The 15,286-nt window shown below is 40.1% G+C and overlaps 1 protein-coding gene across 14 annotated transcripts in view; it reads right to left on the minus strand.

Moving 5' to 3' along the window:
* BLTP1 (bridge-like lipid transfer protein family member 1) overlaps positions 1-15,286 on the minus strand; it is a 222,200-nt gene that overhangs the window by 90,931 nt on the left and 115,983 nt on the right. For all 14 annotated transcript variants that reach the window (XM_075929830.2, XM_075929833.2, XM_075929841.2 and 11 more), the window contains exons 36-43: positions 15,002-15,210; positions 14,509-14,660; positions 10,771-10,921; positions 8,002-8,154; positions 7,294-7,534; positions 6,356-6,504; positions 4,067-4,286; positions 1,064-1,222 (exon numbers count right to left, since the gene is read on the minus strand). In XM_075929830.2, coding sequence (XP_075785945.2) covers positions 1,064-1,222; positions 4,067-4,286; positions 6,356-6,504; positions 7,294-7,534; positions 8,002-8,154; positions 10,771-10,921; positions 14,509-14,660; positions 15,002-15,210 — 1,434 coding nt within the window. The remainder of the gene's footprint in view (positions 1-1,063; positions 1,223-4,066; positions 4,287-6,355; positions 6,505-7,293; positions 7,535-8,001; positions 8,155-10,770; positions 10,922-14,508; positions 14,661-15,001; positions 15,211-15,286) is intronic.

Genomic DNA, 15,286 nt, shown 5'->3' on the forward strand with positions numbered 1-15,286 from the left:
ACAGTTAATAAATTAAAAAGAAGGTACTTACAAATTATTAATAGAGAAACTGAAACTTAAAATATTCATTTAAAGATTATGAACGTAAGAAGGATTACAAAAGGGCTATGCAAACAGACCAGTAAACTGCTGCAAATTATCTGCTTAATATGTGTTAACCCATTTTTTAAAATCCTTCAATCCCATCTTTCCTTTCTTTTTCCATCTTTCATTGTCTCTCATATCCTCTTATTATCTCCCCTTGCTTTCAGATTAAATTGTATCTCTCTCAAAACAGATGTAATATGTTTTGTTATATTTAGGTTCAAAACTGAACAGGGACAATGAGGATCTGTTTTCCCTGTATAAACTAGCATACACAGAATAAGGCTTGGGGGGGGGGGCGGTAAAGTCAAGAGTCTTGCTGATACAAGAGGAAAATAGGAAAAGAAAGATCTGCAACACATAGTGACATTTTCAAAATTCCAATTAATTCTTTGGCAGCAGGACCGAGCCTTAAAAAAGGAATTCAAGGGTTTTCAGGCTTTATTTTTGTTTAAGCTATCTTTTAGCAGTTTGTTTTAGCAGTTTGTTGACCCTGCCTTTGTTTTCAGAGTTATCTTGAGTTTTTATGCATGGTTTTTCCAGTGTATTTGAAGTGATGCTCTGAAGGGATCATTTTTTGATGACATACAGCTTGAAAATGCTGAGTAAAAGACCGTCTGGCGAGAAGGCAGAATATTGAGATTTAATATTATGTTAAAGGCTTTTCTATATTCATCACTGTAATAGCTAAATGCTTCAAATACACTAATCAATGTATGCCTTTTTTTCCCTGTGATAGAAAGCAGCATTATTAGCCCCGTTTTAAAGATAATTATATGGTAATTATGCAGATTTCTGCATTCTGACAGGCCAGTGACAGCTACAAGAATCAGACTGTAGGAATCTGCATACAAGAAAGCTTAGAAATAGACTTATCTTGCCAATAAAATACCCTTCACAAGAGTGTAAGGAATTGCATAACTCAAGGAAAACTTGTAACTATACAATATCTTTGAAGTTCAGTCATAGTTAAAAATACCTGTTGGAAGGCTATTGTGTCCAGATTTGGTGTTGGGAGACTCTTGCACTATACCTCCTCTGTTGCCAACAGCATTTGACATCCAGTTATAGAAACTCACAGACGATGGTTCAGACAATAAAGGATGTTCAGATAACATTTCGGTAGCCACAGTATTTCCTGTATTAATAAAACAGTGACGTTTTAAAGACTACAATGCTAAAATTACTGTGTAAAAGTGGCACACAACATAGTTATATTGCTAATGAGAAAATGGTGAGGTCCCTTTCCTGTTAACTTATCCCAATATACAGGTATTCCTCAAGGGATTTCAGAAAGCTATAAAAAAGTCAGACAGCCTTTTTGCAAACTTCTGCTACTGGTAAAACCTATCCCCAATCCTAGTCTTCAGGGCCTGAACTCCAACCCAAGCTGCAACTTCGAAGTTCTAGCCACACAGCTATTTTTAGAGCACTAGCACAAGCTCCTCTAAGCCAAACATGTCAAACTGGGCTAGAAGGTTCACTCCAAAATGCTGTGTAGACTTACTCAGAATGACTAGATGAAGGTTCAGTTGTGGAATCTGGCACTTAATGAACTTTTGTCTGTCTGTCACACACAAATACTAGTAAGAATACATAAATGAAAACTTTTAATAAAATTTTATTTATTTGGTTGTCATCTTCTCTGTCAACCTTCCATACTTCATAGTACAATTGTCAATAAAAGACAAGCAACACAAAGTTAGGGTTGCCAGGTGTCCGGTATTGATCAGGATAGTCCCGTATTTTTGCCTCCTGACCAGTAAAAAAAAAATTCAGAAAATACCGGACACCTAAAATGTCCTGTATTTTCTGTTTTTTCCCCCTGCCAGGAGGTGAAAATACTGGACACCCGGCAATCCTACAACACACTCAGCAACTGGGACCAGCCCCCGTATTCCTTGCTTACCTGGTTCCACAGGTAAGCTCCCTTCTGGTTCGACCAAGAAAACAAGATGGCTGCCAGCAAAAAACCTAAAGACCTGAGCAAAGGGAAGCAATGCCTTCCCTGGGACTTAGTGCTCAACCTCTTCTCTTCCTATCCCTAATCTGACTCTGCTCGCAATTAAAGGGGCCATGCTGTTTTGTTTTTTTTTAATTTATTTATTTTGCTTAGTAGGACCTGTTAGGGTCCTTTTTTTTTTGTTACTCAACAACTTTGGTCCCTTCCCCTTCTTCCCCTCTCCCCCCCACCCCCACCAAAATTTTTCCCCTGTTTTTTTTTCTGGGGGAGGGGGGTGTTCGGTATTTTTGTTGAAACCATCTGGCAACCCTAAAGATCATACAAGATCTTACTACAATAAGGCACCTAGTAGTCCAAGGCCTTAATCCTGTTCAGAGCCTCAAACTATGGCCATAAAAACAATAACAAAAAGAGTCAGGAAATACGAAGTTAACCTTCTCAGTATGGTATTAATCAATCTATGTTAACAGTTATTTTTTCATTTCTGCTTTTCCATTGAAACCACAGATTTATGGCATACGTTTAGATACTAATTTTAAATGTATATGATATGCAATGAGTATATGTTAAATTGTGTACTTTCTGACTCTCACTTAAAAATGAACACATTTGATGATGCATTTGAACCTATTTATTTTGGTTTTTGGCATTAAAAAAAGCTCAAGGAAAGCATTAGCATTTAAAATGGAGATCTTCAATTTATGATATGCATATGTAGGCAGAGTTCTTCAAAATCACTGAGTTACTAAACAATTCCCCTTCATATCAACCATTCTTATAGACACAGCCACCATGTAAAGGCAGCAGAGGCAAAAGAGGAAAGAACAAAGGGTAGTCTACACTATCTATGCTTAGCTGCACTGATGCCACTGTAAAGACTATGCTGACAGGAGAGCGCTGTCCCATTAGCAACCTCAAAGAGAGGCTCTTCCACTAATAGCATGGTGTAGAGACCACTTTAAGACTATGTAATTTATGTTGCTCATAAGGTGACTTTTTTACACCTCTAAGGGATGTAACTTGCATCAACTTAAGTGGCAATATAGAAAAGCTGCAAGTGAGCAAAGAAAAAAACAGAGCAGCTGACTGCCAGGAAGTCACAGAAGGTAAGCAGCAGCCCCAGTGCTAGTCCAAGATTATGGGGAATTCTCTATCACAAGCAATTTTTAAATCAAGATTAAATTTTTCCCTAAAAGATTTGACTCCTGTTTAAACTGAGGCATATCAAGGAAGTTCTATGGCCCATGTTATGCAAGAGAGCAAACTAGGTGATCACAGTGGTCCCTTCGGGCTTTATAATCTATTATGGTGAGCCTACACAGCACCCTTACCTCCAAATAAACTACACAATTTGCACTATGCAAATTGCGTAGCTTATTTCGAGGTAATTTCTAAATAACTTATTTCAAAATTTGGCACTGTCTACACAGTGCCAAATTTTGAAAGAAAACACTATTACAACAAGCCCTTTAAAACAAGGTTTATAGGAAAAAATGGAATAGCGCACCCATTATTTCAAAATGCATTTTGAAATAACGGGCGCATATGAAGACACAGAATTGCTATTTCAGGATACTTCTGGTATCCCAAAATAGCCCTGCTGTCTAGACGTAGCCTTAATCTAGTCTATGATTAGACCAGGCACCTTCTCAAGAAGAGTTCCACACAGTTTCTCAGTTCTGTTGTCTGAATAGTATGTTCATACACATGCATGCACATGTGCACACACACACACACACACACAGTATACCATCTTTGAAAAGAGAGCATACATTCAAAATTTCAATTCAAAATTTTATTCTTTTCATAAAGTTATAACAATGTAAAGATTGGGGGAAGATTAAAATATAGCAAATGCCACTAGGCACTGCGTTAATAATCTTACTGCTTCTCTAAAAAGTCAGAAGAGAAAATACCCTAATACAGTAGTGATCAGCTTTGTGAAAGCATTGCTTCTTTTTTGTAAATAGTTCTTAAGAAAGTAAGCTGAATAAACCCCAGACATAGCATATACAATACCTGTTCTTGTTAAAGAACTACTTTTAACTGCTGTAGTACTCCTTTGAGGAGTTCCTTCAAGAAGATTGTGCAAACTAGGAAAACTTCCAGTGAGGTAGCTAAGTAGACTCTCCTTTCTTGGACTTTCCTTGACTGGCACTCCAGAACGGCCAACGTGCACTGGGGAATCCGTGGCAGTGTCTCCACTAGTGTAGCTTAGGGAATGGTAAGGATGTATACCCTTTCACAAAGAAAACACAAACACCAAATGAGAAATAATCTATGCATACATAATAAAAAGGAATTAATTACTTAAGAGCTATGAATACTTTATTACGCCTGAACACATGACCAGAATCCAGAAACTCCTTAATCATAATATGACTCTAATTCTAACTTTCTTGGCAGTTTTGGACAAGTTACATCCTCAATGCTTCTTTATACAATTTGCATTTGCTGTACCTCACAATATGTTCTGTAGAATTATTAGTTATACCCCATTCTGAAGATGAAAAAAATCCTATTTTTTTGTGTAAGAAGATGAACATGTATTCAGGTGAATACATGACCTATTCATCTGTGACCAGAGATTTTCAGTAACAGTACCCATTCAGTCTATGTATGTGCTCCAGATATTCTCATTACCAAGGAGATACAGAGCTGCATACATGAACCACCCTCAGTTCCTTCTTTACTTCAAAGTTCCACAAAATGAAACGCTGAAGCAGAAAGGAAGGAGGGCAAATAGTGGTGTTGTAATAATGAGGCCTACAAATTTACCTTAACTGGGAATAAAAATTAACTGAAAACTCATTAAGGTGTCACAATAACTTGTAACAATTGCTGATAAGAAAAGGTGCAAAAATGAGACAAAGACTAAACTAGTAAAAACAACAAGGCCTACTAATATAATTCCAGGATAGTGTGAATCAGTTTTGGTAAACAAGAAAAGTGGCACAAAGTCATGTGCCACAAACTAGATTTAGCTGATGGACAATGAGAGAATAAGCTCTTCTACCCAGCCCACTACTTATAGGTTTCTTAAAAAAAAAAAAAAAAAAGACTTGGGGGGAGGGGAGAGAAACTGGCTACTACATAGCTGTAGGACTGAACAGTAAAAAGGGGAGGGAGCAAACGCCACCATTTTGGAGCATTGTTTTGGGCATCATTACCGAAAATCTCCAATTAAAGAGTCACAGTGTGCATGTGCACCTGACATGGAGTTAAGAGACACTATTCAAAGAACCACCATGAAGATTACTCTCAATGCTACCATTACTATGCTATCGTGAACACGGGTTATCAAGTTCACACTAACCACTCTGGGTATGTCTACACTTGCACCCTCTTTCGAGAGAGGGATGCAAATGAAGACATTTGAAATTGGAAAAGAAGCCGGGATTTAAATATCCCGTGCTTCATTTGCATAATGGCGCTATTACAAAATAGTGCTATTTCAAAATAACAGACGCTGTTAAGACTCGGTTATTTTGAGAGAAAATCCTTCTCTCAAAATAACTGGTAAACCTCATTGTATAAGGAATAAGGGTTATTCAAGAGAAGGGTTTTCTCTCAAAATAACCGCATCTTAACAGCGTCTATTATTTTGAAATAGCACTATTTCGAAATAGCGCCATAACACAAATATGCAAATGAAGCACGGGATATTTAAATCCCGGCTTCATTTGCATCCCTCTCTCGAAAGAGGGTACAAGTGTAGACATATCCTCTGAGAGCTTCCCTTTATCACTGCCAGAGCTTCTGGGAGTGTGGATTAAATTTGTTGTTCGGGAGCTTGAATTCCCCACTTCTTTTAAAACTTCATTTTGTGTATTAATATACACACTAGTTCATAACCACACATAGTTCAGTTTGTGGGAAGTAAGATGAAATCAATGTGGGAGAAAGTGTATCAACAATGAGAAGTACATCTATAAATGTGTATCACATTAGCATAAGGGTAGTTTGTTGCAGTAATCATGTGGAGAACTCTTACTATTATCAGTGTTGGAAAACAATATTAGTACTGAAGTTACAATTAGAGTTCTATCATAACAAATAAAATCTTTTTACTATTATCCTCAAAACAAGTGTCACTTTTAGCTAATACCATCCTAGAGTTAGCAGAAAAAAAGTGTGGTGCATGAATAATGCAACTTTTTTCTACAGTATGAGGAGCATGTCTCCATTGTCATAGCATGCAATTAATCCATGTGAAAATTATTGTTGGACACAAAATCAAACTTGAAATAGATATAGGAGTAAACAAAATAATTCTCTCTCCCCATATTTTCAAAGTTTTAAACTTACCTTTATTTTAAGAGCAGAATCACTGTGAGTATGGGTCTTGGATAATTTCCTCATTATCTCAGCCCCAGTTACAGGCCCAGAAGAAACTCCAGCAGGTGGCGGGCGGTTAGATGTTCCTTCTAGGAGCATTGTGTGTTCACTGACTGTAGCTTAACCATGTAACAAATTATACAAATTAACTACAAGTGAAACAAATCCAAGAGTGTCTATTGTTATGTATACTTACTCCCAAAACTGTCATATATACATCCATGCTTTTGCATTTTGGCAAACAGATGGCAAAAGACTGATCTATCAAAGAACAAAGCCCCAAGCACATGACAGGCTGAAATTTATACAAAAGTACAATGCATCTGTCAAGCATGTTTCAAGACTTTTAAGGCAGCCTTTAAAATTTAATGTCACTAAAAATACTTAAAGACAGACACTAAGTTACAACCATTTATATGCATGAACTAAGTCTACGATGTCAGAGACAGTACAAAATAATGAAAGTTAAATGTACATGAGGCAACTAATTAAGCTGAAGTATTTTATGTTATCAAGTAAGAATAAGCAAGGAAGAAAATCAGATGTAAATTTTTCAAGACAGGTTGGCAACTCCAAATCTAGTTGTGAAGTAAAGTGGGGACTGAACAAATACCACAGAGTTTTAGCATCAGATACCAAAGCATTTGACTTCATCTGCACTGGCACTATTGTCAGTCACAGGAGTGAAAAAAACCCACACCCCGTGACATAAGTTTCACCAACAAAAGTGCTCCTGTACACAGTGCTAAGTCATTGGGAGATGCTCTCTCAACACCACCACTGTAAGGTCTTTAGTGCAGACACAGACTTAAAAGACAGTTATTTATGCTACTTTACCATAAAAGACTGCTTTTAAAATATTTTCCCCCAAGTCGTTTGTATAGAGCATAACTGCAACATGAATATACCTGCATCAAACTCAAACTCTGCTCCATCAGCACTTGTGTCACTCTGAAGGCCACCTCCACTGTCTATTCCAACTCCATCCTCATGCTCATGGTGTGCAGTTGTCTGGGGTTTCAATGGCTGAGCCGGTCTGTGTAGGCTAACTCCTTTGAAAGCTGGTGTCACCACAATGAATTTCATCCACTGTCTAGCAAGAGCAACTAGACCTTTCTTTAAAGTCACTAACGCAGGAAGGCCATCACTCTAAAAATACAGACACACACCATGCTATTTTAGTGTAAACTGAAAAAATATCAATGTTACAAAGCACTTTCTGATCATGCAGAACATACTCTCAACAAAGTTTCTGATCTGTTTACATTTCTGCAGCTTTCATATCTAAAAATGGGAATGCACGTTTTTAAATAAAGGCAAAACAAGACATAGAAAGACCAATAAATTAAGGTATTTTTTAAAAATCTACTTCTTAAATTTATTATTACTCCCATAATTTAGAAATCAAGTACCTAAATAATAGACTATAAACTAATAATGTATAGTATAGAAATGATATTTTAAAAAATACGAGCACTATATATTAACTAATGAGCACGTCAATGTTTTTTCGGAGTTATCTAAATTAAGACACCTAAGATTACATTTTAAATTCAAAACCGTGAAACTATTAATTATATATACACCATTATTTACTTCTTTAAAGGAAAACTCACCATGGTAGCATCCTCAATAATGGAATAATTTGCCTGATGAAGGTAGTGATGCAATATATTACACAGCAAACAGGAAGGATTTTCTTGTAGGAAACGAGCCACTTTAGTCAGCCTGTTGTATTTGCTTCTCAAAGGGAAGTGCATGCTTTTATTCTGAAATAAATATTTATACATGTATATATTTTCCCTATAGTGAATGTATGCATGTTATAAACCTCTATGTGACCTAAACAGAATCCTAATGTAAGAGAGCATGGAGCTCATCTGTAGCTGGTACCTGTTTGCAATGTTGTTATAGATAGCCATGTTTATCCCAGGAATATTAGAGAGATAAGGTGGGTGAGATAATATCTTTTATTGGATCAACTTTTTGGTGGAAAAGACAAACTTTTGAGCTACAAAGACCTGTTAAAGAGCTCTGTGTCTAAGCGTTTTGCTTGAAGGTTTGTCTCCTTTACCAACAAAAGACACTCCCTTACCCACTGCATCTCTCTGATACCGGGTAGTGAGTTTCAGCCGGTCTAACTGGTTGAGGGCAGGGATGTTTAGTTTAATCAACTAGTTGATGGATTTTCCATCAACTAATTGATTAATTGATAAGTGAAGGAGCTGCAGCACCCACTGTGGCTCTGCCTTTTAAATGTACTAAGAGCCTGTCGGCTCTTAATACATTTAAAAGGCTTGTGCGCAGGGCAGGGACCCTGCCCGAGCCAGGAATCAGCTGTCCAGACTTGCGCTGGGTCCAGCCTACTGTGCTTTAGCCTTTTAAATGTATTAAGAGCCAGTAGGGGGGGACCCAGTATGAGCCAGCAATCAGCCAGTAGGCTCTTAATACATTTAAAAAGCATAGGCACAGCATCTGGGACTTGGCGTGAGCACCCAGTCCCCGTTACCCTCCTGCCCACAGTGTGTGCTGAGGGGAACCAGTTTTGAAGCTAGCTCCCCCAGCACCTGCTCCTGCTCCCCACCTTGCTGCCTCTGATAGAGGCATCAAGAGAGATGGGTAAGCGACTAGCTGAGGGACAAGTCCCATTTTGTCTGTAAATGAAATTTCTGTGGGTTGGCAATCCTGGTCAGTGGATATGATATACTTTGACTTTAGCAAAGCTTTTGATACGGTCTCCCACAGTATTTTGCCAGCATGTTAAGGAAGTATGGATTGGATAAATGGACTATAAGTTGGATAGAAAGCTGGCTAGATTGTCACGCGCAACAGGTAGTGATCAACGGCTCGATATCTGGTTGGCGGTCGCTATCAAGTGGAGTACCCCAAGAGTCGGTTCTAGGGTTGGTTTTGTTCAACATCTTTATTAATGACCTAGATAAGGGGACAGATTGCACCCTCAGCAAGTTTGCAGGAGAGGTAGATACGTTGGAGGGTGGGGATAGGGTCCAGAGTGACCTAGACAAACAGGAGGATTGGGCCAAAAGAAATTTGATGAGGGTCAACAAGGACAAGCACAGAGTCCTGCACTTGGGATGGAAGAATCCCAAGCACTGTTACAGGCTGGGGACCAACTGGCTAAGCAGCAGATTGGCAGAAAAGGACCGGAGGATTACAGACGATGAGAAGCTGGATACGAGTCAACAGTGTGTCCTTGTAGCCAAAAAGGCTAATGGCATACTAGGAGCACTTCCAGCAAATCTAGAGAAGTGATTATTCCCCTTTATTCAGCACTGATGAGGCCACATCTGGAGTATTGCATCCAATTCTGGGGGCACCATTACAGAAAGGGGTGTGGACACATTGGAGAGCATCCAGAGGAGGGCAACGAAAATTAGGGGAGCTGGAAATTAGGAAATTTAGGGACCTGGAACACATGACTTACAAGGAAAGGCTGATGGATTTGGGCTTGTTTATTCTGCAGAAGAGAAGACAGCTAAATTATTTTGAATTTGGCAGGAAAATGACATTTCTGAATAATCATGAAGTAAATTCCAATAGATTTTTAGTGAATTAAACATTAAAGTAAATTGCTCTAATATGTCTTATGATAGTCATCTTGATGTAGAACTAAAGTCAAATCTCAACTTTTTAATATTTTTCAGTTGTATAAGCAAGCCAATATTTTCAATATACTCTGCCATAGAATTGTGTGTACTAATACTTAAACTTAACAGAAGTTATCCAGTAAAAAACTTAAGACTTTGACAAGTCACATAGGAAGTGCCAAGAGTAAGTGAGTGAAATTTTAAATGTTTCTTTCCATGCTCCACCAATTAGTTCACTCCTCTCTATCCAACACCACACCCTCAATTCAAAAAATCTTTGGCTACGTCCAACTAATACAGCTCAAAACAGTGCCAGGGCACAACATAAATGATGTCCAAGAATTCACATTTTTTCCATTAAGTTTTAGTTTGTAGCCCACAAAAATTCCCTGGAATTATTCACACCATTATTCTCAAAGCCATTGTTGCAGACAGCAAATCAGTGAGTATGGGGCCTAATTCTCTTCATTTCCCATAATTTTACAATAGTTGTAAAATTACTGCTGACTTCAACTGCAAGTACCCATACTATTTAACAGTATGAGAGAAGACTCAGGCCCATCTTGTTGAAAATTACCTAAGGATTTCTCCTCAAAACAACAGCTAGAAACCATCCCAATGCAAGTTTAGGTTCTGTTTCTAAATCACAATGTCCAGTTCAACAAGCGTCGGATTTCAGTTACCTATAGATCACTAAAAAAGCCGCACAAAAAAGGAAGATATGCTGTCTGTGCTTATTTTTAGACTGCTGCCCTTATTTTTCAGTGAGTCACCTACCTCTAAGGCCTCTGTCATTATGCAACCCATCACAGCACAAATCCTTAGAGTTCCTTCAGTTTCTAATTTGTTCAATGAGGACTTCAGTTGATCAATGGGAACAAGCCATGCACTAACTGCAGGAGTTGCAGTGCTCAGTAGGTTCAACTGCCTATTTGAAGTGAAATTAAATTTTATAAGACAGAAGTTCAGCAATAATCAGTTACATTTGCTTTATATATGCTAAATATGCATTATGCATTAGCTTAAGTTGGATGTTATCTAACCAGTAGACTTACAAAGTGAAACAAAACAACCTTTACTGGCTTGAAAATGTTAAGACAGAAACAATATTGTTCATATTTAAAACTTGTGGTAACATAAAAATGTGACACACTAAGTGCCAGAAACACATTCACTAATACCCTTCTCTCACTCCTGCTATAGGATCTGTAACTTTTCTTCCTCCTTCCTGGCATTAGGTAGCTAGATTTTCAAAGTGATAGGTTACACAAATGAGTACATTGTGCAAGAGTGTACAAGTAATTTTAACAGATAGGAAGTTAAATGATACACTTTCCTCCTCCCTCTCAAACAATAGTATCACATCTCCCAAACAATTGCACAGTCTCAGAATAAAAAAAAATATGTACACATTACATTAAAAGTTCAATGGGATAAAATTAGTATTTACTCTTAGACTGGTCAAAAACCTTTGCTTTATTTTATACTTAGGATTATGTACAACTTCACATAATTTCCAGCTTTTTCAGTAACTATCATTGTAAATATAACATGCTCATGAATATTTTCAGAAGTGATTTAGGAGTTTAAGTCCCATCAACTTTCAATGACAGCAAGGGCTTATCTCTACAAAGGCAAAAAAGCCCACAGTAGCTAGTGCACACCATCCACTCAACACACTATCTCCCCACATGGACACACTTACTTTACACTTCTAGTGTCTTTGTATGTTTTAACTTAATAGACTTTGTGCATGTATTAAGTTACAGTGCACAGAGGCATTCCTAGTGTGTACTAAGAGCATTCTCATGACAGTGTTAATAAAGAACAGTTCATAAACTTTAACTTCACCTCCTAGTTAGCAGCATATGAGCTTCCTCAAGTAGTCAAGCCTTTAGGTTCTTAACTGCCTAAGTCCCTTTAGAAAATGAAAGTTTAAGCACTTCTGAAAATATTACTCTTTCCTACACTTTCACTATTTAGTCATTTTTAATTCCTTTTTTTAAAAAGATACATTTCCATAGAACAGTGTTTCCCAATTTTTTTTGACCACGGAACTCTTTCAAACTCAGAAAAATTTCAAGGAACCCCCTAGCCAAGGATTAAGTTTGTCGAGCAAAAGAAAAACAAACACACACACACACACACACACACACACACACACACACACACACACACACACACACACACACACACACACACACACACACACACACACACTCTCACTCTGCCAGTACACCACAATTGGTAGTAATAAGATGCTAAATACGGTCATGCGATCACCATTCATTTAAATTCAACATGTTGAATATAACACCATTCATTTATATTCAACAAAAATCATATTAAATATGTACAAAAAATAAAACTATCAAATAATATTAATTATATTAATAGTTTTCAGTGCGAAGAGTGGTTTTTCTTCTTTTCTTGGCAAATTCTTTTTATATTTGGTTTAATACTAGAAAGTTGGATTCGCATATCTGGCGCAGCATTCAGTCGATTTCTGTATTTCGTTTTCATTGCTGCATAGTTCGAGAACCCAGTTTCGCACAAGTACAGGCAGTCCCCGGGTTACGTACAAGATAGGGACTGTAGGTTTGTTCTTAAGTTGAATCTGTATGTAAGTCGGAACTGGCGTCCAGATTCAGCCGCTGCTGAAACTGACCGCCAGTTCTGACTTACATACAGAATCAACTTAAGAACCCCAAGCGTCCCCAAGTCAGCTGCTGCTGAAACTGATCAGCAGCTGATTCCAGGAAGCCTGGGGCAGAGCAACTCTGCCTCAGGCTTCCTGTAGTCAGCGCTGGTCAGTTTCAGCAGAAGCTGACTTGGGGACGCCTGGGGCAGAGCAGCTGGGGTGCTGCTGGGTTGCTCCAGTAGCGCCGCTCCTCGGCACTACTGGAGCAACCCAGCAGCACCCCATCTGCTCTGCCCCAGGTGTCCTGATTCAGCCGCTGCTGAAACTGACCAGCAGCGGCTGAATCAGGACCAGAGCAGCTGGGGTGCTGCTGGGTTGCACCAGTAGCGCCCAGAGCGGCGCTGCGGGACCAACCGGCAGCACCCCAGCTGCTCTGCCACAGGCGTCCGGAGAAAAGCCTAGTCTGCTGGGGGGGGGAGGCGTACTAGCTGCGCCCCCCCCCCCACCACCACCCCAGCAGACCAGGAAGACTCGGGCGGCGGACCGAGATGCACCGCGGTCCCGCCGCCTGGGTCCTCCACGGCTTTGCTCCCCGTCTCCCTGGTCTGCTGACCAGCAGACCAGGGAGTCGGGGAGCGCCTCTGAGGACGCCTGCAGCGGAGCAGCCCAGGCGCGCCTGGGGTGCCCCGCTGCCCGAGCCCCCCCCTCGGCTTTGCAAAGCCTCGGGGAAGCCGGCAGCGGAGCAGTCCAGGCGCGACTGGGGTGCCTCGCTGCCCGAGCCGCACCCCCGCCCCCCCCCCCCGGGCTTTGCAAAGCCTCGGGGAAGCCGGCGGCGGGGCAGTCCAGGCGCGCCTGGGGTGCCTCGCTGCCCGAGCCCCCCCCCCCCCCCCCGCGGCTTTGCAAAGCGCGGGGAAGCCTCAGTATTTTCCTTGCTGGTTTCAGTAAAAATATTGGAGTTTGAAGTACTCACTTTTCTCTTTAAAGTTCCTTCTTTTAACCAACGATCCATGGGGAATTTTGATATTAGATTGAATTCTTAAACAAAGTCACACACAGGAGCCACGTGTCCTCACAGTGTGTATGGGGATTTGTTCCGATCCTCACAGTGAGTAGGAGTTCCAGTGTTCCACTCACTGATAGTACTCCCCCCCCCGCCCCCCCCCCCCGCCCCACACACACACACTCATGCTGCCTTTACCAAGGGACCTAGCAGCAGCAACAGCTGCTTGTCCCGCTTCTGCCCGATCAACCCAAGATCCCTCTCCCGCGTCCCCCGCTGCTGCTCTGCTTTTACCAAGGGACCTAGCAGCAGCAACAGCTGCTTGTCCCGCTTCTGCCCGATCAACCCAAGATCCCTCTCCCGCATCCCCCGCTGCCACTCTGCTTCTTCCGGTGGTAAAAGCAGAGCGGCAGCGGGGGACGCGGGAGAGGGATCTTGGGTTGATCGGGCAGAAGCGGAACAAGCAGCTGTTGCTGCTGCTAGGTCCGGTGGTAAAAGCAGAGCAGCAGCGGGGGACGCGGGAGATGTCTGAAAGGGGAGCGGGGAAGGAGCCAGCGTCTTTGCGCGCCAGGCTCCTCTGTCTCTTTATGGGCGGGAGGAGGGGAGCGTTCGGGTTCTCGCGGAACCCTTACGTTCGCTTCGCGGAACCCCAGGGTTCCGCAGAGCAACTTTTGGGAAACACTGCCATAGAATATGACAACACACAGGCATTCACATACTACAGTGATACTAAATTTAATCTAAATCCCCAAATTTTGTCATTATCCAATAATAGAAGCAGCAATGACTAGAGACACTGCACAGAGAATATATCAGATTTAATAATATACAGAGTTGCTCCTTTTAAATTCTTTTAAGTCTAAAGAAGTTATACCTTGAAAATATATGGGCAGGAGAGCGCACATTAGTGGGAGCTGCAAAACTAAACCAGATTTCTTTAATGGTCAGCTTCATACTGCAGGAATCAGGTGGGGGAGGCATTAGAGGAAGATCTTTTTTCAAATCATCTGATTCAACTCCTTCATCCTACACAAAAAAGAGGTACCAACATAATATGAAAATGGTTTTCTGAGTGCAACAACTGCTTAACAGAAAAGCACATTACATACTGTCTTCCAAAAAATAAAATTTAATGTGACACTGATCTAGATAAAGTAATACAAAAACCTCTGCCACACAACATTTCCCAAGAACACATTTGGATGTTTCCTTCAAAAAACTGCAATTTTAACTAGGTAAATAGGTATTTTAAGTTCAGTAAGTACAAAAGTTATAATTTTTCACTATATTTAGCAATTGTTAAAAATAAAAAAAGTCAACCTTCAGTCAAGTATCAATCTAAATAATTTAAGAGGTCATTCTCCTACCTGTTCATCTGAAACTGAATTTCCATTTATGTCTGAAGAGGGACTTCTATCACAAGGAAGATTATCGTCAGACACATCAGTATTATAGCCACTACCAGTTGGAGAATCTGAAGAATTGTTGGAGGCAAGCAATCCACCTCTCTCCCTGGTATTAGATTTACCCACGACTCCAAACGTGCTATATAAAACAGCTCCAGATTGTCTTCCTCCTGTAAATACACAGAGAAATTTGTTCATAAAATTCTTTGTTCAATTTATTCTATTTTCACCAACTTTCCACTCACA

This window comes from Pelodiscus sinensis, chromosome 4 (assembly GCF_052426305.1).
Source record: "Pelodiscus sinensis isolate ZL-2025 chromosome 4, ASM5242630v1, whole genome shotgun sequence".
Taxonomy (NCBI): domain Eukaryota; kingdom Metazoa; phylum Chordata; order Testudines; family Trionychidae; genus Pelodiscus; species Pelodiscus sinensis.